We start from the raw sequence: 24,601 nt of genomic DNA, 5'->3' as shown, positions 1-24,601 counted from the left end.
TTTATTTCCACCCTAACTATTACTTTTGTCAATTTGCTAGTTTTAAGCTAATTTACTCTACACTTTTCAAGATAAATAAATTTGTTTATTTGGAGTTCATTTGGTCATTCGTTAGGGAGAATTGACGAAATAATATTACTTTAAATCTTGTAAGAAAGGAGGTTAACTTTAACTTAGTCTACAAGAATATAATCAATTCTCCACAAACCACCCCCACACCCACACGTGCATTTTATGATACCCCTCCATCATCACACACAATTATGTGTATAACATACCTTGCTGCATGGTATGCAGCAGCGCAAAACATAATTTTTTATTTACTTGAGGGTACGTATAAACTTGCTAATTAGTTCGCGCATTACATTAAATTTGTAAAATAGGTCATGCTATCTTCTTTCATTTGGCCGGGTTTGTACTTAGGTCCACGTCCATCTGTTAACCTTCAACCTGCTGTGATTTCAGTTTTGAGAAAATAAAGCTTCCTCCAGCAACCACATGCCAATCGAGAACAAAAGAGACTTGCAATTCATTTACTGCTAAAACATACTGAGCCTGTAACCTTACAAGTTACTAGGCTGTGGTATACAACAAAAAAGGGCGCTCTACGTACATCAGAAATCAGACTACAACGTAACACCCAAAAAACTGCACCAGTTAAACCTACGTACATCGCCTACCTTCTTCAGATCTTTGGATTTATCGATCAGCCCTTGCTTCGCTTATAAGAGTACCTTCCATGCATGCACATATGATCGATAAGCATCCACGACAGCCTATATCCAAGTCTGAAGCTTCTCAGGGATCCTGAGAAATTAATATAGAAAGAGAAGAAAAGGAGCATCATTCACTATCTCAATGCGCTACAAATATCGGCTCGGATGATGTTCACAAACAAATATTGTATATATATTTAGAAGATCATCTTGAAAGTTAACAATTCCATGACCTACCAGGAGAAAATAAAGCTTCCACAAGCTAACCGGGCAGAGGAAATAAAATGACTAAAGAACGAGGCCGTGATATACAAGGAAAAAGGGGTAATTGGAAAAACACAAAAGAGGCTGATGTACATCAGACTACATAATCCCAACAAACTGCAGCGATCATGACCTATAAGGCTGACAAATCATATAATGTCTAGTTTTTCAGACTTGCCATTTTATGCCACCAATAACGTAAACTACAACTCCAGACACTAGGGCAAGGGTGCGCCGGATTAGAAGTCTTGATGTACACATACTGTTGATGGTATACCCTCCATCACAAAAACTTTTTCTCAACTACCTTCTTCAGTTCCTCCAGTTTTTTTATGATCTTTGGATTCATCAGGTCCCTTGCTTCTCTTATTAGAGTACCTTCCCTGCTCAAATGATAAGCATCGACGACAGCTTTTATCCAGGTATGAAGCTTCTCAGGGGTCCTGATAAATATAATAAGAAAAGAAAAGGAGCATCATTCAGTGTGCTGCAAATATCTGAGATTCATGGTTGAACTTAACATGACAAACAAAAGAATAGACATCTTGAAGCTCATAAGAATAGAGTTCTTAATGCATACGTGTAGAGGTTATCAACATCCTTCCCTTCGAGTTCCTCTCCCGGGGTAAATGCATCTTGTAAGGCAGACAGGCGCTCCTCAGGATCGTCAATTGTGAGTAGGTACTTAACTATTCGAATTTCTTTCGGCATGAGCTTTTGAAGATTACCTCTTGCAGTCACATACAAATGATATAATACATCTTTTACCTACATAGAAAGAGCATAATAGTTGCCATGAGCTGGGTCACCATACTTAAATTAAGTAGTATACGTGCATACAAAGAACTACTTTTAGGACCACCAATGATCGTAATGTTTAGATCAAACTTAAAACTGTTTGAGGTAACCTATACTGAGTATGATATTAGGACACAACTAGGTCCAAACCACAAAAGTATACTTGATGTATATCTATGCACAAGAATGTATTATTTGTCATAATGGTGCAGCAACCACTTTTAATTCAGAATTAGAAAAGGACAAATGATTACCTCATCTTTTGTCATGCTCGATTCCTTGGCAGCAGACCAAGCTTTTGTTATCATCATAACTAATGTTGAGTCAAGTTGATTTTTCTCAGCCAAGTTGTCTATCTTCCTACAAGCAGAATCGACAGAAGGAGAATCAATAATATCTTGAAATTTCAACTCCGCGGCATTCAGTGCTTCAATGCTTTCAGTGGCAGAATCATATGCTTGTACAGCTGCCAAGCATGTATTTCCAATGGTTGCCAAAGCTACTCATACAAGAAAGAAACTATATCAGATTTTAAAAGAAGACATATTGGTTAAGATCCTACTAAAGCTTCAGACATTTACATAACACAAGACTTAAACAAAAGCTATTATTTTATCGATTTCAATTCTTGTCGATGGTAATGTAGCAGATATCATGAGACGGTTGGTAGGGTATGATGTGTCTTTGATATATATAAAAAAAAGGCCCCTCAAGGCTGTGGCCTAGATAATACTTTGATGACAATGTTCATATCATGACACCACAACTAAGCTAAATATATATGATAAAATAATAACTTTGTGGTCACATTAAGCATTAAACAGAAAAACATGATATTAGATGTTTGTATGAAGCGAAAAAAAGTCAAAGTATGTATGGTTAGGTTTTCATTCTACTTGTGCAAATTCTACTAATTAAATCAACCAGAAGCTGAGCTGATGGGGTTGACCACATACACTGCATTGGATGAGGGCTGTATGGCATTAATGAATTCATCAAATGAATACTTAAGCCCATCACAGAGGCATGCATCAAAATGATAATGGCCATCCAATATTTCTGGCCATACCTCAAGAATAAGGCACACAACATGGTCATTCAAAAGTGTATGGCAAAAACTTATTATTGAGCGCTAACATATCCTTATGTAGTCAAATAAAATCTCACCATTTTGCTCTTCTAAATTCTCATAATAAGACTCAGAAACTGTGTGAAGATGGACAAAAAATTCTTTTGTGAAATCTTTGCGGCGTCTGGCAACTATATCACTAATGTCAGGAGCCCCTCTAACAACTTTAAGCAGTTCATCGTGTCTTTGGACATCTTTGTCTACCTGTGAAATAGAAGCAGTGAAACATTGTTAATTTTAGAGCATAAATCCGAACAAAACCCATTTAAGTATCCTTCATCACTAAACAAACCATAAACCACTGTTTTCCTTGAGTTTGTCATGCAAAGCGAACCATAGATCAGATTCTCCTCATTAAACCAATCAATCCATAGATTGTAAACATCTGTTTGGTTGTTTTACTGCCAAAAAATTAAATTTACAAGAATAAGGACCTGACTATTTTCTCAATATAGATCTGATCAAGGAATCAGTAATTACACTCATGGAGAAATAAAACTAAACCATACTTATCTCACTTGTACACTAAATAGAAAGTAAGTTGAACTCTTTGGGTTACATGTGAAAACACAATATACTCGGATGGAAGATGTCTAGGTAATGGATGTGACAGTGTTAATCAAGGTTCCTTTAGAATCTTAAGATGCTCTATACCTACCTCTTTCAATTTCCGCCCAAGCCGAAGAATCTTATGCTTCATTCCAGGATCAGCCTCAACATCTGCTCGGTCCTGACAACGCTTAAAGAAATGAGGCCTGATGTCATCCCATTCCCTACTGAAAGCCAATAATCTTCTCCAGTCAGTTGTAGTGGGCTTATCAACCATGAAAACCTCAATCAGTTTATCGCATATCCGGGTCATTTTGTGGTCATCCAAGGACCCCACACCACCTTCCCCTTCCCCATTTTCACTATTCCCTCCGGCTTCAGAAACAGACAACTCATCGCCACTAGAACAATCACTTGGCACTGAAGTTTTATCACCAACAACAGCTGCAACAACTGATAGGCGCCGCAACCTAGCCCGTTTAACTAGTAACTGAAAACCTACAGTTTCATAATACCTACCTGTTATGCAATAACTTCAATTCCAAAACAGCAACAAAGACCCCAAACCCACCTATATAACAAAGAGTAATTCCCATTTCCACTTAAGAGTCTTGGAACCAAGTGTAAACTACTTTCACTTCTTAATTTGGCAAGTGAAATACACAGGGTCTTGATAGCATGTTAATAGAGAATGCAGCAATTAACAAGAGCCCAGAAACCACAATTACTAGAAAGCACAGAGAAAATTAAGAATACCCAGATAGATAAAAATTCAAACTTTAACTAAAGCATGTAACTTTGGAATGAAAATTGGAGAAAAGTAGATACCTTTGGAGGGTTTAGGGGATAGGAAGAGAGTTTTAGACGAAGTTGGGACGAAAGATAGAGAAGAGGCGCGGTCGCTGGTGATTGATTTAGGGGGTTTTAGCGGGAAAGAGCAAGAGGGTTGGAGAGTAGAAACCTCCATAGAGTATGCGCCAAACTGAAATGGTCTCAAACAGTGAATGCTAGTGCAACACAAGAGTGTAGGGATTTTTGGTATTTAGGGTTGGGCATATTTACAAACACACAACACTCAGGGGTATAATAGTCTTTTCACATCCCAACTTCCATTTCAATCTTTCTTCGCCCTAAAAATCCCAATCACCTTTTCTCACTCACGCCGTCACTCCTTTCTCTCTAAGACTCTAACCCCTTTTTCCGATCTTCCTCCGTCTCCATTTCTCACTCACCCAGCGCCAGCGGTTCCTCGTCTCCGAAACCCCAAACGCCGCCGTTACAGATCCGTCAGGTCTGCTCTCAGTCAATCTCTTTCACTTGATTTCCGTAATCTAATGGTTAATTCTGTGTTTGATTCTCTTTTACTTGATGATGTACTCAGTTTGCTTTTACTGTGCTTGGTCAAAATTTTGACGAATTTAACCTTTGTTCTTGTGCTATTGTATTGGAAATGGTGAAGCTTATTGGTTCTTTCTGGTTTATATTGATTCTAGTAGAGCTTTGTTTTCGTAATTTCGGTTGAGCTTAATGAATAAATGCTAGGTAAGGTTGTTGAAATGACTGACTATAAGACTATAACTTGTTGAATTGGAGTTGTTGTATGTTTGCGCCGGCGATTGTTAGGTGAGGTTAAGCAGTTGAGCAACATAATTTGTGTAGAAAACTATTTTTGATCAGTGGGAAAGAACTCTAACCCGAATGGGTAGATATTATTTGGTTTTCGAACGACTTCTTGTTTGTGAGCTTTTATGTTGACATCGGTGAGGTTTAGATGAGGTTTAAGCCGCGTGGTCAAGGATTGATATGTTATTTTTATATGATTCTTTGTGGTACTAGAAGTAGGTTATTATCATTGTTTGGTGTTTAATTTGTAACTAAGTTGATCAGGTTTAAATGTGAAGGTCAGCACTTTAGTTAGATGATGCTATTGCGATAACTGATAGGACTTAGACGAAGATAACCGTTGTATTGAGGAGGGATTGGTGGTTGAAGCTTGGAGACCAGGACCTGCGCGAAAGGAGTTTCGTTAGTGACATTTTGCAATATGCTTAAGCTTTAATCTTGTACTGCCCAATGCAGTGATGCTAGAATTGTTGTTGCTGATAAATGTGTTGTATGCTTGTGGGAGATTGTTTATATGCACCATATCTGTTTTATCATTGGAATTTTCAAACTTGAGTTCCTTTGAGTATGACATCATTAACTTATAAAGCTACTGCAGGATTTTGCGAAAAAGTTATTCAACATTAAAGCATAGGCGGGCTGTGTTTGATGAGTCTAGCTGCTTAAATATTACATGACTGACATCATGGAAAATGTCACAAGCGCCCAAAAACTGGCAGAGACAGAGTCTGAAATCACGATAGCCCAAGAAATTCGACAAAATTGTTTTGATCAGCGTCAGTCTACACTTGAGTCCCTCGAGAACTTGAAGAAAGAACAACAGAAGCTAGAGCAGACGTTGGACTCGCTAGATGCAGACATTTTTCTTCATGATGCAAGACTTGCTGATTTAGAACAGAAGAAGTGTCAAATCCGAGAGATTCCAGAACTGACTGCAACAGAGATTGAAGAGATAAATAAGTTGCGAGCCAATTTTGAAGAACATCGTAGCAGCTTCAAGGGATTGACTTGGATGTGATAGCTGACTTGAATGATCAGAACTTGCTCCTCTTTTTTTTCAATCATCTTGTAATTAATCGATTTTCAAATTCAACTTACTATCAGTGAAATAAGAATTTGCTTTATGATCGGCGGACAAAACCCTTTTTATTTTGATGTGACTGAACTTAAGATTGTTATTCTCAAGCTGCTTACGTATCATTCTAAAGAAGGAATCAAGTCATCACGTAGTTTAAGTGTTTTATTTTTTGGTGTCTCATGTAGTTTAAGCTTATGTTGGAGCATTTGTTTTTTTTTGTCTTATACAGTTTAGGCTCGTGCAGACTTGAAGTATACTTTAACATTTTCAAGCATGGTACTTCTTCAAGAACTTTCCGTTAATGAGACTTATTCTCAAACCGTCTTCTGCCACAATTTTGTAAGCTCTATTGGTGTAAACTTCTCTGACGATGTAATGCCATCCCACTTTGACTTGAATTTGGAGCCAGACTTGTGCGTCATAATAATGGGTCTTTGAACAGCAAGAACTAAATCATTAACTTGAAATAACTGTGGTCGAACACCTATGTTGAAGGCGTGTGACATCCGAGCTTGGTAGCATTCCAAGTGTTGTTGTGCATCAAGCCTCTTCTCGTCCAAAGCTTCTAACTCTTGAAGGCGCAACTTGACATTTTCCTCATTTGTGAGACTTTTTTGCAAAGCGATTCTCAATGACGGGATTTCTTTCTCTAGTGGTAACACGACTTCGACACCATAGACAAGAGAATAAGGTGTAGCATTTGTGGCTGTCTGATACGTCGTTCTATTAGCCCAGAGAGTTTCGCACAATTTCTCATGTCAATCCCTCTGCTTCTTGCTAATAGTTTTCTTCAGAATGTTGCAAAGCGTTTTATTGAATTCTTCTGCCAAATCATTTGTCGGGGTGTTGTACATCGAAGAGACGTGAAGCTTGAAGTGGAATTTCTTGCTCAACTTCTCTGTTGCGGTATTCGAGAAGTACTTGGTGTTGTCTGTGATGATGCATCGCGGTATACCATAGCGTTGTATAATGCTTCTAGTAATGAAGTCCACAACATTTTCTTTCTTTATTTCTTTGAGTGGTATCGCCTCTGCCCACTTTAAGAAGGAATTTGTGGCCGCCATAATGTACATATGACCAGCCGAAGATTTTGGAGTGATGGGTCTGATTGCATCCATTCCCCAGACATCGAACGGGTGTGAAGCAATTGTCGGATGCAATGGTCAGGTGGCTGATGAATGAAGTTGGCATGAAACTAACAAGCTTGACATTTCTGTGCATATTCCATACAGTCTTTGACCATGGTAGGCCAATAATACCCTAGTCGTCTTACTTGGAAATGTAACTTTGGTCCTGCCTGATGTGCTCCACACACTCCAGAATGAACTTCTTCCATGGCTTTGACGCTTCATCTTTTCCCAAGCATCGAAGGAGTACTCCGTCAAATGACATCCGATATAAAGTTTTTTTGTAGTAGAAGAAGCGCGATGCTCGCCGCTTGATGCTCCACCTTTGCTTTGAATCTTCGGGAAGCTTGTTTTGCTCAAGATAGTCGATAAAATGATGTCTTCAATCTTCAACATCAATGGTCTGAACTGACACTACATGAGAACTGACACACTGGAGTGAAGGCTTTGTTGTTACGACCCACCTTTGGCAAATTAGGATGTCCAAAATTTTATCTCCAGACAATGCCAAGGTTCCCGCCAAGTTTACCAATGCGTCTGCCATTTGATTTTCTTTCCGTGGCACATGTATGAGTGTAATATTATCAAAGCCCTTCAAGAGTTGTGTGGCAAGTTGGAAATAAGGTACCAAATCTTCCTTCTTGACCTCGTAATTAGTGAGCAGTTGATCAAACACCAACTTCGAGTCTCCATACACTTCGAGACTTTGGATTTCAATTTATAACGTTGTTTGCAATCCCATGATCAAGGCTTGGTACTCTGCGACATTGTTGGAGCACAATTCCCCAAGAGTGAAAGAATAAGGCAATATCTGCTTTTGTGGAGAGACAAAGATAACATCAGCCCCTGCTCCGTCTGCTTTAGATGAGCAATCGAAAAACATCTTCCAAGTATGGAGGACCTCTGCCAGGAAGACTTCCTCGTCCGAGAATTCATTTGAGATTTCCCAATCCGCTAGAATAGGGTGGTCTGTCAAGAAGTCGGGCAACGCATGTCCTTTCACTACTTTAGCGGGCACATATATGATGTCGTATTGGTTCAATAGTAACTCACACTTAGCCATGCGTCCAGTTAGAACTGGTTTAGATAATATGAACTCAACTGGATCGGTTCGCGCTACCAAGTGCATTGTGTAAGCTTGCATGTAATGCCTCAACTTTTGAATGGCGAAGACGAGTGCAAGACACATCTTCTCTATCGGCGGATAATTCAGCTCAGGTCCGGTGAGGGTCCGACTTAAGTAGTACAAGGCTTTCTCCTTTTTGACTTCATTTTCTTGGGCAAGAAGGGCCCTAAGCGATATCTCTTGAGCCACGATGTAAAGGATAAGAGGTTTCCCGGCGATAGGTGCACCCAACACCGGAGGATTCGCCAGGTATTTCTTTATGCTCTCAAAGGCATTGCGACAAGCTTCATCCCATACAAATGGAACATCTTTCTTCATGAGTCGACTGAATGGTTGGCAGCGGCCCGCCAGGTTCGATATGAACCGTCTAATGAAGGCAAGTCGTCCTCTGAGGCTTTTCAACTCGCGCAAATGTCTTGGCTCTGACATTTCCTGGATGGCTTTGATTTTGGATTAGTCTACCTCGATGCCTGGGTGTTTCACGATGAATCCAACAAATTTTCCGGAACTGACACCGAAGGCACACTTCAAATGATTCATTTTTAACTAGTATTTGCGTAACCTGTCGAACACTCTTCGTAGATCTTGCAGGTGATCAATTATTTTCTTTGTTTTGACAACTAAATCATCAACATAGCATTTGACATACTTGTGCAGCATGTCACCGAAAAATTTCTGCATAGCGCGTTGGTACGTTGCACCGGCATTTTTTAACCCGAATGGCATGACCTTATAGCAATAAATTCCTTTGGGAGTTCGAAATGCAGTGAGTTCGAAATGCAGTGAGTTCCTCATCCTCTAATGCCATCCTTTTTTGGTTGTAACCTGATGATCCGTCCATGAATGACAAAACCTCATGCCCGGTTGTCGCATGCACCATCAGCTCTATGATTGGCAGAGGGAAATTATCTTTTGGACATGCCTCATTTAAGTCACGAAAATATACACAAACGCGGATTTGTCCGTTCTTCTTCTTAACAGGAACAATGTTTGTGATCCACTTGGGATATTGAACTTCTCTAATGAACCATGCGGCAATCAACTTATCAACTTCTGCTTCAATTTGAGGAATAAGTTATGTTCGAAAGCGTCTTTGTGTTTGCTTGGTTGGCCGAGCCTCCGGTTTGACAGCAAGTCGATGAACTGCTACCTTTAAATCCAAGCCAGGCATTTCTTTGTACGTCCAAGCAAAGACATCTTTGTACTCGAGCAACAGATCAAGATATTCTTTTTCTTCTTCGGAACTTAAAGACGCACTCACAAAAATAGGTCTTGGATCTCCTTATGTTCCTAAGTTAATCTCCTTAAGCTCGTCCATAGTGGCTTGCCCCCCCTCGTCTTCAAGTTCTAGAGGAGTTTTATCTACTTCAATTTCAAAATCTTCATGATCGTCTTCCTCTATGACATATGCTTCTGCCACCGTGACATGATAAGAGGTTTGGACAATGTTATCCTCATTGCCATTACCGAGGTTGCTATCTCCTTTTTTGTCAGTTAATATGATTGTGTGTTGCTTCACTTTGAGTTGATCCGTGGACTCCACTTCCAACACAATGCCTCTTCATGCGTGACGAGATAAGACTTCAGATTTCTTTACTCTCCGCTCGACAACAAGTCGTTTTCCTCTTGCATATTTGTCGTTCCTTAGGTGCTTGGATCCTTTCCAATGCGGGATTTCTCGGAATGAGGTTTGACTTTTTCTTATCTTTGTCTGAATTTGACATCATTTGAATGCGGGAGTCCGAGTAGTTGTACTACCGATGCGATTGAAGACTGAATCTTTACTTGCTGTCATGTTCACACGGTTAAAAATCGACACCCTTGTGATTGATCCTTCAATGCGTTCAGATGTTGCTCTTCGGGAACCTGGATGAATGCGATCGAACGACGAAATGCGAGGGGTTGACTGAACCGCTTGACTCTTCTATTCAACTACCCCGACACTGATATGTTGCACATTGGCTCGCTCCGCCCTCATCCTTCCTGAAATTCTGATTGGCTTGCTTGAAGTGAAACCGAAACCAGCTTAGAAGAATCAACTATTGCCCATTGCTCTCTTAACTTATTTTGTGGTTCATCGAGCTCATGCGCCATCTTTGCTGCAGCTTGGTCGTCTTTTTTGCTTGATGAACCAAAGTCGTATCTGGTCTTTTCTAATAGCTTGTATGCGTTAGGATCGAACCCTTCACTTGTTCTTTTCTTGGGCAGCGATCCATGTTCCGTCTTACCTTGAATTGGTTTGACAAACCATTTTAATGGCTGCTTTGTGGGATTTCGGTTACTCACCTTTATTATTGGCAATGTTGACTACTCCTTCAACAATTTTACATCATCATCTTCTAATTTTCGTGGGCACTCTTGTGAATTTGTCCCCACAAATGGAGATTCCCCCTCCCTTCGTCTAGACTTCGGAACATAGCGAAGGACCGGAAAGGCATGACTGACTTTTATTTCTGCAGACGATGTTGCCACTTCAGATGAGACTTTTTGCGACACTTCACCATGAAGCTCAATGTCTTTTGATTTGACATCATTCTATCTAACTTTAGCAGCTTTCCCCGTGGAGGGTACTCCGACCGGAATGACTTTTTTCATTGACTCCTCATCTATGTAGAATTTAGAATCCGCAAAGTACGATTCGGCTTCTGTGAAATGTTTGGTATCTCCTACCACTGTTTTCACACATCCGCGATAGAACTAGAAGTATTGGTGTAAAGTGGATGGCACGATGCCATTTTCATGCACCCAAGGTCGTCACAACAACAAGTTGTACAAGGTTTTCGCATCGATGACATGGAACAATGTGTTTGATTTTAGTTCTCTGATATCCATGTCTAGTCTGATCATCCATATCGCTCTTAGTCCTCATTAATTGAAACTTTAGATCATGAGACGACTCCTTGATAACTCATCAACATTGATGCCGAGTTAAGACATGGTTGACTTGGGCATAATATTTACTGCTGACCCTTTGTTTACGAGCATGCGATTCAACTTCCGCTCTCGCATGTACCCTGTCACAAAAAGAGGCCGATTATGTGGCTTAGAGCCCAATTGGAGGTCATCTGTGAAGTGAATGATATCACAATATGCATCACACGCGCCACATTCCTTCATGTTTGTGAAGTGTTTTCCTATATCAATGAGCAACTCCACAAGTGTGCATCTCGTTGATTTTGGCAATTGCATCAAGTCAGAGAGGCTAAATTGGAAAGGTAGACTCTCCAATTGTTTCAACACCTCATTCTTCTTTAACACTTGACTTGCACATATTTCTCTTGCTCCAAGCTTCTCGTCTTCTTTGGAGCTGACTTCACAACTTGTGGCTATTGAAGTGACATTCGGTTGTTTTGTAGGCAAGTGTTCTTTTGACAGGTTCTGGCGAAGAGGCTTCCACAAATATGGAACGACGTTCGTCTCAAAACGTTCTCGTCTGTTCTCCTCCCGTCGTCGAGGTGATTTCTTATGACTTGGTCGGGCAACCGGTGAGTTTGGCATCATACCTTTGTGAGTTCTTCTCCGAGTGACCAATATTCATCTTTCATCATCGACATTAGAGGCCACTTGAAAGATAGGTGTGGAAGCAGGACATTTTTTAACTTCTTTGGTCTTGTTATGTTCGCGTGCCTCCTTTGTGAAATAGAACATTGCTTTCATCGGGTGAAAACAGAGTGGAACTGGCTCGAACGACCCGAATGTTACGGTAGTGCAATTGACTTCAGCAACGTCGTCAACGTTCAGCTCAATCTTCCCTTGTTTGGCGAGGTTCATTATCAAATCCTTGAGAACAAAGCACTTCTCTATAGGGTGACTAACGAGGCGATGATATTTTCAATACTTCGAATCGTTGACACGATGCATTTCTTCTAGACGCTTGCACTCCGGAAGCTCTATTATTTTGTTTTCGAGCATATCCTCTAACATACCCGCCACATCAGAGTCTCGGAACGGGTACGTCTTTCGCTCCATCTCCTTCAACGTGCGTTTACTCCTATCGTAGGTTCATGGAGGTTCCACCTTATTGAACTCTATCTTATCCCGCGTAGAGATCTTAACCGGTGCAGTATTGATGACCATTGATTCTTTAGAAGGCTTCTTCACAACCTTGTCAAATTTGCTTCCGAAGACTTTGTCTTTTCGTTGGTCGACCAGGGTTTCATTCTTTCCCTTATGACTTGCCAAGCTTAGCTCCATGTCGTGGGCTCGAGTAGCCAACTCTTCGAAATAACGAGGCTTGATTCCTTGCAAGATGTATAGCAAATCAAAGTGCATGTCTTGGATGCACATTTCAACGGCTGAGACCTCTAACAGTCGGTCCTTGCAATCAAGGCTAAGTGAGCGCCATCTATTGATGTAGCCAATCGCGGGTTCATCCTTTCGTTGCTTCGTGTTAGTTAGCTCAATCATGCTCACCGTCCGCCTTATACTATATAATCGATGAAGGAACTCGCACTCCATTTGGTCCCAACTGTCAACATACTCCGGCTCTAAGTCTGTATACTACTCGAAGGCATTTCCCTTCAACGAGCGAACAAACTCCTTGACAAGGTGATCGCCTTCTGTCCCGGCGTTACTGCAAGTCTCCACGAAGTGGGCAACATGTTGCTTTGGGTTCTCTTTACCTTCAAATTGTTGGAAATTTTGTGGTTGATACCCCAGCGGCATCCTTAAGCTGTCGATCCTCTTCGTGTAAGGTTTGGAGTAAGTGAGGGAGTCACGAGAAGGACCTCCATATTGAGCCTGAATTGAGTTGGTGATGATGTCCTGCAATTGCTGGAGTGATAAGGAACCAAGCGAGTCGCCATCGTTCTTGGACGTTTCTCCTTTTTCATTTACTTTGCTCCTGCCAGGCCACCATTTGGTGGAGTTCTCATCATTGTGATCTTCCAACTTGCTATAGAGCTCAGCGATTTGCACATCCTTTTTTTCAACCGTTCGGGTGAGCTTTTCAACCATCTTCAACAGATTGGAGAGTTGCTCCTCGACTGTTGATGCCCCCGTCACCAAGACCTGCGCATTGTCAGAAGAGGATTCATGTGTCATAGGATGAAAGTTATCGCCATCTTCTTTGGGACTTCCATGGTATGATGCCGTGCTTGATTCGTCATAAGAGAAAACGTCTTCCAAGACAGGGCCATCACCATGAACGGATATAGGAGATTGCTCCTTTGGCTCCTTCTCCTTTGACACTTGCTTCTTCCCACTTTGAGAGACATGCTTTATTGCTCCCAAGCTCTCCAAGGTGATGACTGGTTGACAAGGCTTACTAGCAAGTGCCATAAACGTCATGGGTTGAGCTCTAGCCACGCTCCGGGTGACAAGGGCAATCGGTTCACTCTTTGATTTGGAGAATGCTTGTTTCGATTTTTTGACCAGCTCGGCCTCTCCACTTGACCTCGCGGTTGTGGACTTGGATTTCTTCGTTGGAACGGCTTGGTTGTTCTTGGAAGCCATCGCACAAACGAATTTGAAGACTTCTTCGGAGAAGGAGATGAGAGGCCAAAAACATCACACTGGGCGTGCCAATTTGTAGGACGAGAATCTGAAAACGAACAAGAATGCAGACATGTGTACAAATAAAAAAGTGATTTATTTATAATCAAGCGCGTGGTTACAATCTTTGTGAACTCCTTTGATTCTATCTCCGTATATGACTTGGCTCAAGGGTGACGTGCACTTGATCTTGATAATTTGAGTTTGATCTGGTTTTGGATTTGATGAAGAACGAGCGATTTGGTCACTTGATGTTTCTTCGTGGACTTGGGTTTTGATTTGGATTTGATGAAGAACGAACGATTTGGCCGCTTGATGATTCTTCGTGGACTTGAGTTTGAGTTTGGATTTGATGAAGAATGAGCGATTTGGTGGTTTGACGATTCTTCGTGAATTTGATGATCTTCGTGGACTTGCTGATCTTCGTGAACTTAAGAGACTTCGGGATTTGTCGAGAGTGATCTTGTTCAGGTGATTTTCTCTCTTCTTCTTCAAACCCCTTCTCTTCATGTTGAAGGGCTATTTATAGTGTCAAGTTTCTATTTTGTAGAATATTTTAATGATACTTAAAATAATAAATTTTTTTAATTGTATAATTAAATCAATATGTATTTTCTGATTGATTTAAAATTAGTTATTAAACAGAAAATAAATTGACTTAATTATAACCGTTAAAGAATTTATTAATTTAATCATATGTCTGATTACCATTTTGAATCGTCAATGACATTCAATTTTCGGAATCACGTAGCTTTGATTACGGTCATCCGTTTATGTGCTGACACGAGTTTTATCTGGGTCCGCACCGACTTTATTTGACTTTTTGGGCCACGTATGCAATTTTATCGGGTTCTTGGTCGATTTAATCATTTTAATGAAGATGATTTACTTCATTAATTTTTATGTGTCTACACATGTTAATAATGAATGCAGCAATTAACAAGAGCCCAGAAACCACAATTACTAGAAAGCACAGAGCAAATTAAGAATACCCAGATAGGTAAAAATTCAAACTTTAACTAAAGCATGTAACTTTGGAATGAAAATTGGAGAAAAGTACCTTTGGAGGGTTTAGGAGATATGAAGAGGGTTTTAGACGAAGTTAGGACGAAGGATAGAGAAGAGGTCGGTCGCTGGTGATTGATTTAGGGGGTTTTAGCGGGAAAGAGCAAGAGGGTTGGAGAGTAGAAACCTCCATAGAATATGCGCCAAACTGAAATGGTCTCAAACAGTGAATTATAGTGCAACAGAAGAGTGTAGGGGTTTTTGTTATTTAGGGGTTGGGCATACAAACACACATCACTCAGGAACACAACACTCAAGGGTATAATAGTCTTTTTACAAGCATCTCGACGTGTATTCGAAATGAATTTAAGCGTCCAATATATTTGTAACTAAGATAGGCCAAAAAACGCGTCGGAAATAGCCGAAATATGAGTTGAATACGAGTCGATCTGTTTCGTCAAATAATGAAAAGACAATTATATCCATATATGAATAAAAACGAACAACACCCTAGTTTGTTATAGCACGAGAACATAGAAAACGACACTCTCCCAAAAACGACTCTTTGATTTTTCAAAAATGAGTGCAAGAAAAAATATTTTGTAAATTTTTTATTGATTCAATACAATGAGACGTGTTTGTCATTTTTCTAAAAGTAAAAGTTCAAACTCACGGCAAACTTGTTATAATAAGTTAGGAACAGTCTGCTATTCGCCCAACCTCCGAGAGCCCAACCAAATTTTATAGACGGCGTCTGATTTGTCTTTACTATGGTGAAAATGAATTGAGTCTGTTACTATTAGTTTCACGTGGGTTTCTTGGGTCAAACATTGAAACGTATTTTGTACTTTGTATCCATTTACTGTATACCACAGACTATCCTCTCGGTCTCGAGTTGCTTTGCGGCCATGGCAACCGAGCTTGTGGAGCTCCAATTCTTGTCTTGAATGGACGTTGGGCCAGCGTCAATGGCTTCATCTTGGCGTCGCGAACGCCTCTGTGGTATTATCTTTCGACGAGGATCTCTGGACAAAGAGGATCCAAGTATAGAAGGTGGTGGCAGTTTCGATTGGGTTTTGCGATTTCGGCCAATTCGTGGCGGTTTATTGGTAGCGCAGGGTTCGGCTTGCTTTCCTTGTTCTCTCTGTGGTGTTAGGTTTTTGAGAAGACCAGCCAAGAGGGACAATAACAAAGAAGAAAAGGACGTGTTTCCTGTCCTTGTTCTGCGTTTACCTCCAACGGTTGAAGTCGACTCCATAATTAAATTTGATCCACTTGGTGAGTTCTACCTCGATGTATGATTCATTTCAGTTTTGTTGAGAATTGAAGAAGCTGGGGGATTATGGGTTTTACAGTTTTACTGGCTTTGGTTCTCCGCATACGAAAAACGAACAATTTGAAAACAAATGAAGCCTACCCTGTGGAATTGAGTTAAGCATTGTAGGGGTTGAATTCCATCCTGTAAAAATGAATTCCAGAAGGTGGAGGAGTTGTCTCTAAGGTTAGTCTGGTTGCTTCGACAGTTTGGAGGCAGTACGTGATCTAATTTGATTTGGAGTTTGTTGACAGAAGGTATTGGACTGTGGAGGCTTAGGTCAGATTGATTTTAGAGAAGATGGTGATAAAAACTTACCGTGCACGTGACTAAGCTGAATTCTTTTTTTAACGGCGGACCACTTAACGGACATTGCTAGGACCCACTGATATCATCTTATCACCATTTGACACGTAAAAAAAAAGAGCTTAAGGCTCTCCGAGCTTGGGCTCATTCCAGACTATACCAAGAAGTTATTACTTGATAAAAAATGAAAACTATATAAAGCAAGAGCATGAGCACATAGAAAAAACGGCACTCTCCCAAAAACCCACTCTTTGATTTTTCTTCACTCTGAGAAAAACCCACCGACTTCCCGCTTCGTGCGCTCCTCTCTTCCCTCTGAAAATCCATCCCAACTTCCATTTCAATCTTTCTTCGCCCTAAAAATCCCAATCACCTTTTCTCACTCACGCCGTCACTCCTCTCTCTCTAAGACTCTAACCCCCTTCTCCGATCTTCCTCCGTCTCCATTTTCTCACTCACCCAGCGCCAGCGGTTCCTCGTCTCCGAAACCCCAAACGCCGCCGTTACAGATCCGTCAGGTCTGCTCTCAGTCAATCTCTTTCACTTGATTTCCGTAATCTAATGGTTAATTCTGTGTTTGATTCTCTTTTACTTGATGATGTACTCAGTTTGCTTTTACTGTGCTTGGTCAAAATTTTGACGAATTTAACCTTTGTTCTCGTGCTATTGTATTGGAAATGGTGAAGGTTATTGGTTCTTTCTGCTTTTTATTGATTCTAGTAGAGCTTTGTTTTCGTAATATCGTATTGATAACTAGGTAAGGTTGTTGAAATGACTGACTATAAGACTATAACTTGTTGAATTGGAGTTGTTGTATGTTTGCGCCGGCGATTGTTAGGTGAGGTTAAGCAGTTGAGCAACATAATTTGTGTAGAAAACTATTTTTGATCAGTGGGAAAGAACTCTAACCCGAATGGGTAGATATTATTTGGTTTTCGAACGACTTCTTGTTTGTGAGCTTTTATGTTGACATCGGTGAGGTTTAGATGAGGTTTAAGCCGCGTGGTCAAGGATTGATATGTTATTTTTATATGATTCTGTGTGGTACTAGAAGTAGGTTATTATCGGTATCGTTGTTTGGTGTTTAATTTGTAACTAAGTTGATCGGGTTTCAATGTGAAGGTCAGCACTTTAGTTACATGATGCTATTGCGATAACTGATAGGACTTAGACGAAGATAACCGTTGTATTGAGGAGAGGGATTGGTGGTTGAAGCTTGGAGACCAGGACCTGCGTGAAAGGAGTTTCGTTAGTGACATTTTGACAATATGCTTAAGCTTTAATCTTGTACCACCCAATGCAGTGATGCTAGAATTGTTGTTGCTGATAAATGTGTTGTATGCTTGTGGGAGATTGTTTATATGCACCATATCTGTTTTATCATTGGAATTTTCAAACTTGAGTTCCTTCGAGTATGACATCATTAACTTATAAAACTACTGCAGAATTTTGCGAAAAAGTTATTCAACATTAAAGCATAGGCGGCTGTGTTTGATGAGTCTAGCTGCTTAAATATAACCTGTCTGACATCATGGAAAATGTCCCAAGTTCTCTGACTGCTGAAAAGTTGGAGACAGATACACTTGCTATTAAGAATGAAGAGCAGGGAGAACCATCAAAGGATTTGAAATCTCCATGTATCAGCGGTGGTGGTCCTAAGTTAGACTATAATCATGGAGAAGATAAATTGGTTGACAAGACGGACATCAGTGGGGATCTGTACTGCAAAGATCAGGGAGACAAATTAGACACTGATCAATGTCACAGAGACATGGGTGTGAAGAGCAGTGACAGCAGTAATTCCAAGTTCAACACTGAAGTAATAGAGATGGACTCGGAAAGGGGACAAATGAACCCTGCTGATAAGGTGGATTTAAATGCTAAAGAACAAAAATTAGACAATGATCAGGGAGACAAGTTAGAGAATGATAAAAGTCGCAGAGACATGTGTGAGAAGAACAATGACAGCAAGGATTTCGAGTTTAAGACTCAAGAAAGAGAGTTGAGCTCAAACAAAGGATATAAGAGCCCTGCTGATAAGGTGGAGTCAGATGCTAAAGAAGAAGATCTATACAATGATGGTAAACATGTGGAATCTAAAGCATTAGAGGAGACAGACAAAGCTTTTGGCAAGGATAAGGAGCCAGAACCGGTCTATGATAGAACAGAGGTCTCAGGGCTGGAAGCTCAGACAAGCTTGTCCATCCATTCTCTGGATCATGATTCAGAGACCTCTGGAGTAGTTGAAAAGGCAGTAGCACTTAAAAATTTTGTTAAGGTTAAGAGTGTAGTCGCAGTCAGCAGTTTCCTTCGCCGCATTTCTGGATACGGTAACGAAGATGGACCGGATGTTGCAGCTAAGAATTTTTCTGATTCCAGTAAGGACAGTGAAGTTGGAGTTGCCTCTCAGAGTACATTGGAAAAATCGTTATGGAATCCCCTTAGCTTTATTAAAATGTACCAAGATGTTGATGGAACAAATAAAGCTGACGGTGCAAATGATGAACCAGGACAACCTTTAGCCATGAAAGGGAGAATAATACTGTACACTAGGTTAGGATGCCAAGACTGCAAAGATGCTAGGTTATTTTTGTATTGGAAGAAGCTCAGATATACTGAGATCAATCTTGATGTGTACCCTAGTAGAAAGCAGGAGATAGAGAAATTTTCTGGGTCTTCTACTGTTCCTAAGGTATTCTTCAATGAAGTCCTTATTGGAGGGATGAGTGAACTAAAGGGGTTGGATGACTCTGGTAAGCTTGATGAGAAGATTGATTATCTGATTAGCGAAGCACCATCATTTGAAGCTCCTTTGCCCCCACTTTCAGGTGAAGATGATGTTTCCAATAGTGGAGCTATTGATGAACTGGCTATTATTGTCCGGAAAATGAAAGAATTTGTTGTTGTGAAGGATCAGTTATACAAAATGCATTGGTTCACAAAGAGTTTTTCAGGTTCAGAAGCAGTGGATTTTTTGTCAGAGGATCAGTATCTAGAAAGGGAGGAGGTTAGTGGGATAGAAATATGTTAATGATCTATTCGCCTGATTCTTTTGCTTTTTATAGGGAATTAACTAGCATGAATATCTTCAACTTCGTGATTATAAAACATGCTTGTTTGTTTTTTCATATGCATTAGAATTTTATATCAAAGTTGAGTATCTTGGATTTACCACCAGTTTTGAATCAGTTTCTGCATAGGATGTTCTCTTATTGATTGCATTTTCTAGGTATTAACTACAATGTTTGACTTAGTATGACTTTATGGAACAAAGTGATGAGTGATATATGTGGCAAAATATTTTTCATTCTTGTCTGATTGGCTCTTAGAGATCAGTAACGACGCTTCTTGGGATAATTTCATAGCATGGTTGGGACATTAGGTGTCTATGGATCAATATCAGACTTCCTCATTCATGAATAGTAATATGTCAAGGTTAACCTCTTACGCGCCCAAGTGACCTATGATACATTCAGGTAAATTTAAGTCCATATGTCTGAAGTCTATTAGTAAAATTAAGTGGTTCCACATGGTGATATTAATGAGATGGATGATGTCTTACAAGTTACAAATGACCTGTGTGCAACTATTCGATACGCTTACCTTATGGTCAGTTGCAATTTTTTTACCATACGTAACTATTTATTATATTAAGACAAGTGTGGTGGGGAGTTGAATTAGACTCGATTTCTTTTTCTTAAGAGTTCTTAGGATGAATATTGCAATTAGCATCGTGTTTGTTGTGCAAATATGAGTTTGGAGGGGGGGGGGGACCTGTGTGCAACTATTCGATACGCTTACCTTATGGTAAGTTGAATTTTTTTTACCATACGTAACTATTTATTATATTAAGACAAGTATGGTGGGGAGTTGAATTAGACTCTATTTCTTTTTCTTAAGAGTTCTTAGGATGAATATTGCAATCAGCATCATGTTTGTTGTGCAAATATGAGTTTGGAGGAGGGGGGGGGGGGGGGGGGGGTGTTTGTAAACAAGGGGTGTCATATGTGCCAATTAGTTTCACCCCCCTTCATTAGTCTCTTTGTGAAAATTATTGTACTTCGATGTTGCTTTTTCCCTTACCAGAATCATCTAATTGCACAAAGGGATATTTGTTTCTCCTTGGTCATTGAAATATTAGTGTGGCTTGAATTTGTAGCATCAAAGCTTCTAGTTATTCTTGGTGGAGTTATATATGCCTCTCTGGGATGTTATAGTGTTAACAATTGTAACATGATCTAAAGTTGCAGGTTATATCTTAGGGAGCACAATGATGAGATACCAGATTTTTTTTATAAGGCGTTTTAATCAGCTTGTATGAAGTAAATAAAATAAATGATTTGTTAAATTGATAGGCGAGTTATTGATTGAAAGTTCTGAAATAAAACGCTACGTATAGTACAGACACGTCTTGTAAGTTGTATTGTTATCAAGTCTTACTCTTGTTTTTGGTTTGTATTGTGAGACAGGCTATTGAATTTGGTAGGAAGCTTGCAAGCAAACTCTTCTTTCAACATGTTCTTGAGTGAGCCCCCTTGAACCATGCCTTTAACTGTGTTTGTCTTCTTTCCACTTCATATTATTGCCAGACAATTTTCACATGGAAATTAGTTAACAAGATAAGTGCTAGAAAGTATGATAAAAGTAGTTGTATGATTTTTTTCCTTCTACCTGTTTGATATACAAGAGGAAAGTTTGGAAATTAAGGTCTGTGCTCCAACACATTTCCTCTCTTTAAAAAGCTACCGTTAATGTTTGGATTAGGGTTTAGGGTAGACACATCCATTTTTTGTTTTAAAAAAGTCAAATGTCTGAAACACAGGAAAATATAGATTTTATTTCTTTCGTGTGAAACCAATTTGCAGTACATAAATTGCTTCCACTACTTACAGTGTTTTTAATGTATGTTCAATCATGCTTGTTCTTGCTATTAGGGAAAATTTGTTTGAGGATGGGAACCACCTGTATCGGTTTTTGGATGATGATCCAGTTGTATCTCAATGTCACAACATCCCGAAGGGTATAATTGATGTGAAGCCTAAGCCCATCAATCAAATTGCATCAAGGTTGCGATTTATTATGTGTGCCATCTTGGAAGCCTATATATCAGAAGATGGAAAACATATTGACTACAGAAGTATCCATGGAAGTGAGGAATTTGCAAGGTTCTTCTTTCTATTTCACTTTCTCCATTTTATTTATCAATTAACTTATACTTATAACTGCACATAGAACTTTAGTTTATGTAACCTCTTCTGTTTTTTTATCTTTTTTTTTTGGTGCCTTTTAGGTATCTGAGAACAGTAGAGGAGCTCCACAGAGTAGAACTGCAGGATCTGCGGAGGGAGGATAGCCTTGCTTTCTTTATAAATCTCTACAATATGATGGCCATCCATGCAATACTGGTCTGGGGTCATCCAGATGGAGGACTAGAACGAAGGAAGTTGTTTGGAGACTTCAAATATGTAATCGGTGGGTCTGCTTATTCACTTTCAGATATCCAAAATGGTATTTTACGGGGGAACCAGCGACCACCATACAATCTCATGAAGCCATTTAATCCAAAAGATAAACGTGCCATGGTAAGATGCTACAACTGCTCTTTAGTATTTGATTTACATTTATACTTGTCATACTGGAGTTCTTTTCATTACAAGTTGTTACCTGAAAAGAGTTGCATTAACTGATGAAAGAACAATACTTTGGCCCATAAAACTCGAAACTTTGGCATGTCCTTTTTTAAGTAAAAGTCTTGGCCTATTTTTATTTATGTTGTGAATGTGAGTTACAAGTACACCTTTTCGTTTGTAGAAATCAAGGTTTTACCTTGCTCTGACTAAATAAAGAAAGTTTTTGCTTTACTACTGGACAAGTCTTGTCACTTAATGTTGTCAGTTGACGCTTGCTTACTTCTCTCTTCTATCTGTTTCAGATGGCTCTTCCTTATCCAGAGCCTCTTATTCATTTTGCGCTGGTTTTTGGTACTCGATCTGGCCCTGTTCTCCGATGTTATTCTCCAGGGGATATTGACCAAGAATTGATGGAAGCAGCACGTAGCTTCTTACAAAATGGAGGTCTTATTATCGATTTTGATACCAAGGTTGCATCAGCTACTAAGATTCTTAAATGGTAAGTTTCAAGAACAATAATTCGGGTTCTTGTGAGAATTTACTGTGTACTTTTCTGATATACTATTATACATGCATTGTTTAAATGGGGTTTAATGTTCAGTTAGTTTCTCTGTAGCAGGAACCCAATCCAAAATACTTTTTATTGAGTGCCATTTTTAAATTTCCGATAAATTAACTCATCTCATGTAATGGTACTTCTTCATGCTCAGGTTTAGCATAGATTTCGGTAAGAATGAGATGGAGGTACTGAAACACTCATCAAACTACTTGGAACCATCTATTTCAGAAGCCTTACTGGAGTTGCTTGCAACCTCTCAGCTGAAGGTGATATATCAGCCTTATGATTGGGGTTTGAACTGTTAACATTAGTTTAATAGCTTTTCTTTCATGCACCATATATAGCTTGTATAGGTTCTCTTGTTTTAGATATTAGCATGAGTGACGTTATGAGCTACTATAGTTATTGATATGCCCATTTGTAGTGTGAAGACATAGATGTAACTCATATGTTTGAGACATAGGTCGGCTTAGGCTTTGAAAACATGCTAGGGTGGTCTTGGTCTTAACTCTTAAGTTTATCAACTTAAAGTTTTATGCCCTTTACGTTGTCAAGCCTAGTATCATGAAAGTCAACAGCATGATTTGAATCCAATGACAGGCTTCAGGCAACCAAAATCAAAGCTTTAGAACTAGCGGATCAGTGGAGGTATTTGAATAATTTTTAGTCTTGAGTTATCTTCCTCAATTTGTAGGAATCAGTAAGTAATGTCAAAATTGGTGTCTAGAGTTGAATAGTTTTAGTATAGCCAAGTAAAGATGTTGCATTCACGGGCAAAGTGAGATTGGAAGAGTAGTTTTAGGATTCAAGTGGAGAAGTCTCACAAGGCAGTGGAAACATATATTTGCAGGCAGCGATAGGATTCATAAGTCATGACAACAGAAAATGATTCTACTAGTGATGCATGTATCAGAGTTGGTGGTTTCGTACTTCAGTCCAGTCTCCGGAAACGTCCTTCGTTTTGAGTTTTCGTGAATTGCTAGATCGTCATGAAATAGATACGAGGTGATATTACGTTTTCCCTGGGTTTGGTCTTCTGTTGCAGAATCGTCCTTATCTTACCGTCCTTATAGAAATTCTGGTAACTAAAACTGCGACAATGACCGAAATGTACGTGGACGAGTATTATTTTGATACAAGATAGATAAAGGCAGAGTTTAAAACAAACGGCACCCAAACTTTCAAAAACTAAGGCATTACAAGCAGATAGGAAGAGAATGATCCCACAATTTAGCAATAGAAAGTTAGCTTGGCGATTCATGTCGCAAAATAAACTGAACATCATTTAAGAGACGGGAGAGTTCCACGCTTCATTCGGGAACATCGTCTGAACATTTCTGGAGCCAGATCGTTGCTAGCACACTCACGAAACCGTGCTGACTTAGATGAACACTACAATGCATATGGCTACATATCCTTTCCAAATTTCCAGTAACACAAGCAAGTGTAAGTAATTTTGGCGACATATCCAAACTCAAGCAGTTATTTGCTCAAAATCCAAATGGTCAGCGAATTAGCAGCCGTAAACTACTTGTTAAACTGCATCAAACCACGAGTTAATTTACTATACATCATACATCCGACGGTTGATAATAGATATTATTTTTTTAATCTCATTCACAAAACAATATTAACCGGTGGATATAGAATGTAACATATATTTATGTATATTAGAATTTTCCAAAACAGATAAAAACAACAACAAAAATTAGATACTCTGTTGAGAGTGGGATTTGAACCTACGCCCTTTTGGACCAGAACCTTAATCTGGCGCCTTGGACCAACTCGGCCATCTCAACATCCGCTCGACGTGCTATGAACACTCCTAACCCCTACAAACTCCTGCTCTATTGCTATAAGTCTATAACAAAAACCCCTACATA

The 24,601-nt window shown here is 39.6% G+C and overlaps 2 protein-coding genes and 1 non-coding gene across 5 annotated transcripts; 1 reads left to right on the top strand and 2 right to left on the bottom strand.

Moving 5' to 3' along the window:
- Window positions 1-887: 887 nt before the first annotated feature.
- On the bottom strand, window positions 888-15,133 carry LOC126794124 (uncharacterized protein At4g37920). Of its 2 annotated transcripts, XM_050520779.1 has the most exons (7): window positions 15,096-15,133; window positions 4,285-4,417; window positions 3,566-3,954; window positions 2,946-3,111; window positions 2,033-2,277; window positions 1,561-1,748; window positions 888-1,423 (listed from the first exon to the last, which is right to left on the bottom strand). In XM_050520779.1, the coding sequence occupies exons 1-7, from the start codon at window positions 15,099-15,101 to the stop codon at window positions 1,264-1,266; spliced, it is 1,287 nt and encodes a 428-aa protein (XP_050376736.1). In that variant the 5' UTR covers window positions 15,102-15,133; the 3' UTR covers window positions 888-1,263. The 2 variants fall into 2 exon arrangements, with proteins under 2 accessions (XP_050376736.1, XP_050376735.1); XM_050520778.1 differs by lacking the exon at window positions 15,096-15,133 and having other exon boundaries at window positions 4,285-4,470.
- Window positions 4,562-23,279, top strand: LOC126794118 (uncharacterized). 2 transcript variants are annotated; one of them, XM_050520770.1, is made up of 7 exons: window positions 4,562-4,747; window positions 17,975-19,536; window positions 20,999-21,054; window positions 21,464-21,694; window positions 21,820-22,111; window positions 22,462-22,658; window positions 22,870-23,279. In XM_050520770.1, exons 2-7 carry the CDS (start codon window positions 18,061-18,063, stop codon window positions 23,021-23,023), a joined length of 2,406 nt encoding a protein of 801 aa, XP_050376727.1. In that variant the 5' UTR covers window positions 4,562-4,747; window positions 17,975-18,060; the 3' UTR covers window positions 23,024-23,279. The 2 variants fall into 2 exon arrangements, with proteins under 2 accessions (XP_050376727.1, XP_050376728.1); XM_050520771.1 differs by lacking the exon at window positions 4,562-4,747 and adding an exon at window positions 16,928-17,047.
- A 1,157-nt stretch (window positions 23,280-24,436) lies between these two features.
- On the bottom strand, window positions 24,437-24,517 carry TRNAL-AAG (transfer RNA leucine (anticodon AAG)). The gene has a single exon. It is a non-coding gene; the product is annotated as a tRNA-Leu (tRNA).
- Between the last annotated feature and the right edge of the window lie 84 nt (window positions 24,518-24,601).

The sequence above is a fragment of the Argentina anserina genome, chromosome 5, assembly GCF_933775445.1.
Source record: "Argentina anserina chromosome 5, drPotAnse1.1, whole genome shotgun sequence".
NCBI lineage: Eukaryota > Viridiplantae > Streptophyta > Magnoliopsida > Rosales > Rosaceae > Argentina > Argentina anserina.
Note: the sequence above shows the minus strand (reverse complement) of the source record. Positions and strands in the feature narration are given on the sequence as shown.

What these genes read in the sequence shown, in the direction of transcription:
- LOC126794124 (XM_050520779.1), bottom strand. An exon ending in TTGGGCGGAAATTGAAAGAG is followed by an intron (nt 3,112 to 3,565) that starts GTAGGTATAGAG and finishes TCTATTTCACAG; the next exon opens with GTAGACAAAGATGTCCAAAG. An exon ending in GAATTTAGAAGAGCAAAATG is followed by an intron (nt 2,278 to 2,945) that starts GTGAGATTTTAT and finishes TTGTATGAGTAG; the next exon opens with CTTTGGCAACCATTGGAAAT.
- LOC126794118 (XM_050520770.1), top strand. Translation starts at nt 18,061, where the DNA reads ATGGAAAATGTCCCAAGTTCTCTGACTGCTGAAAAGTTGGAGACAGAT. An exon ending in TTCTTTCAACATGTTCTTGA is followed by an intron (nt 21,055 to 21,463) that starts GTGAGCCCCCTT and finishes TCTTGCTATTAG; the next exon opens with GGAAAATTTGTTTGAGGATG. An exon ending in CAAAAGATAAACGTGCCATG is followed by an intron (nt 22,112 to 22,461) that starts GTAAGATGCTAC and finishes TATCTGTTTCAG; the next exon opens with ATGGCTCTTCCTTATCCAGA.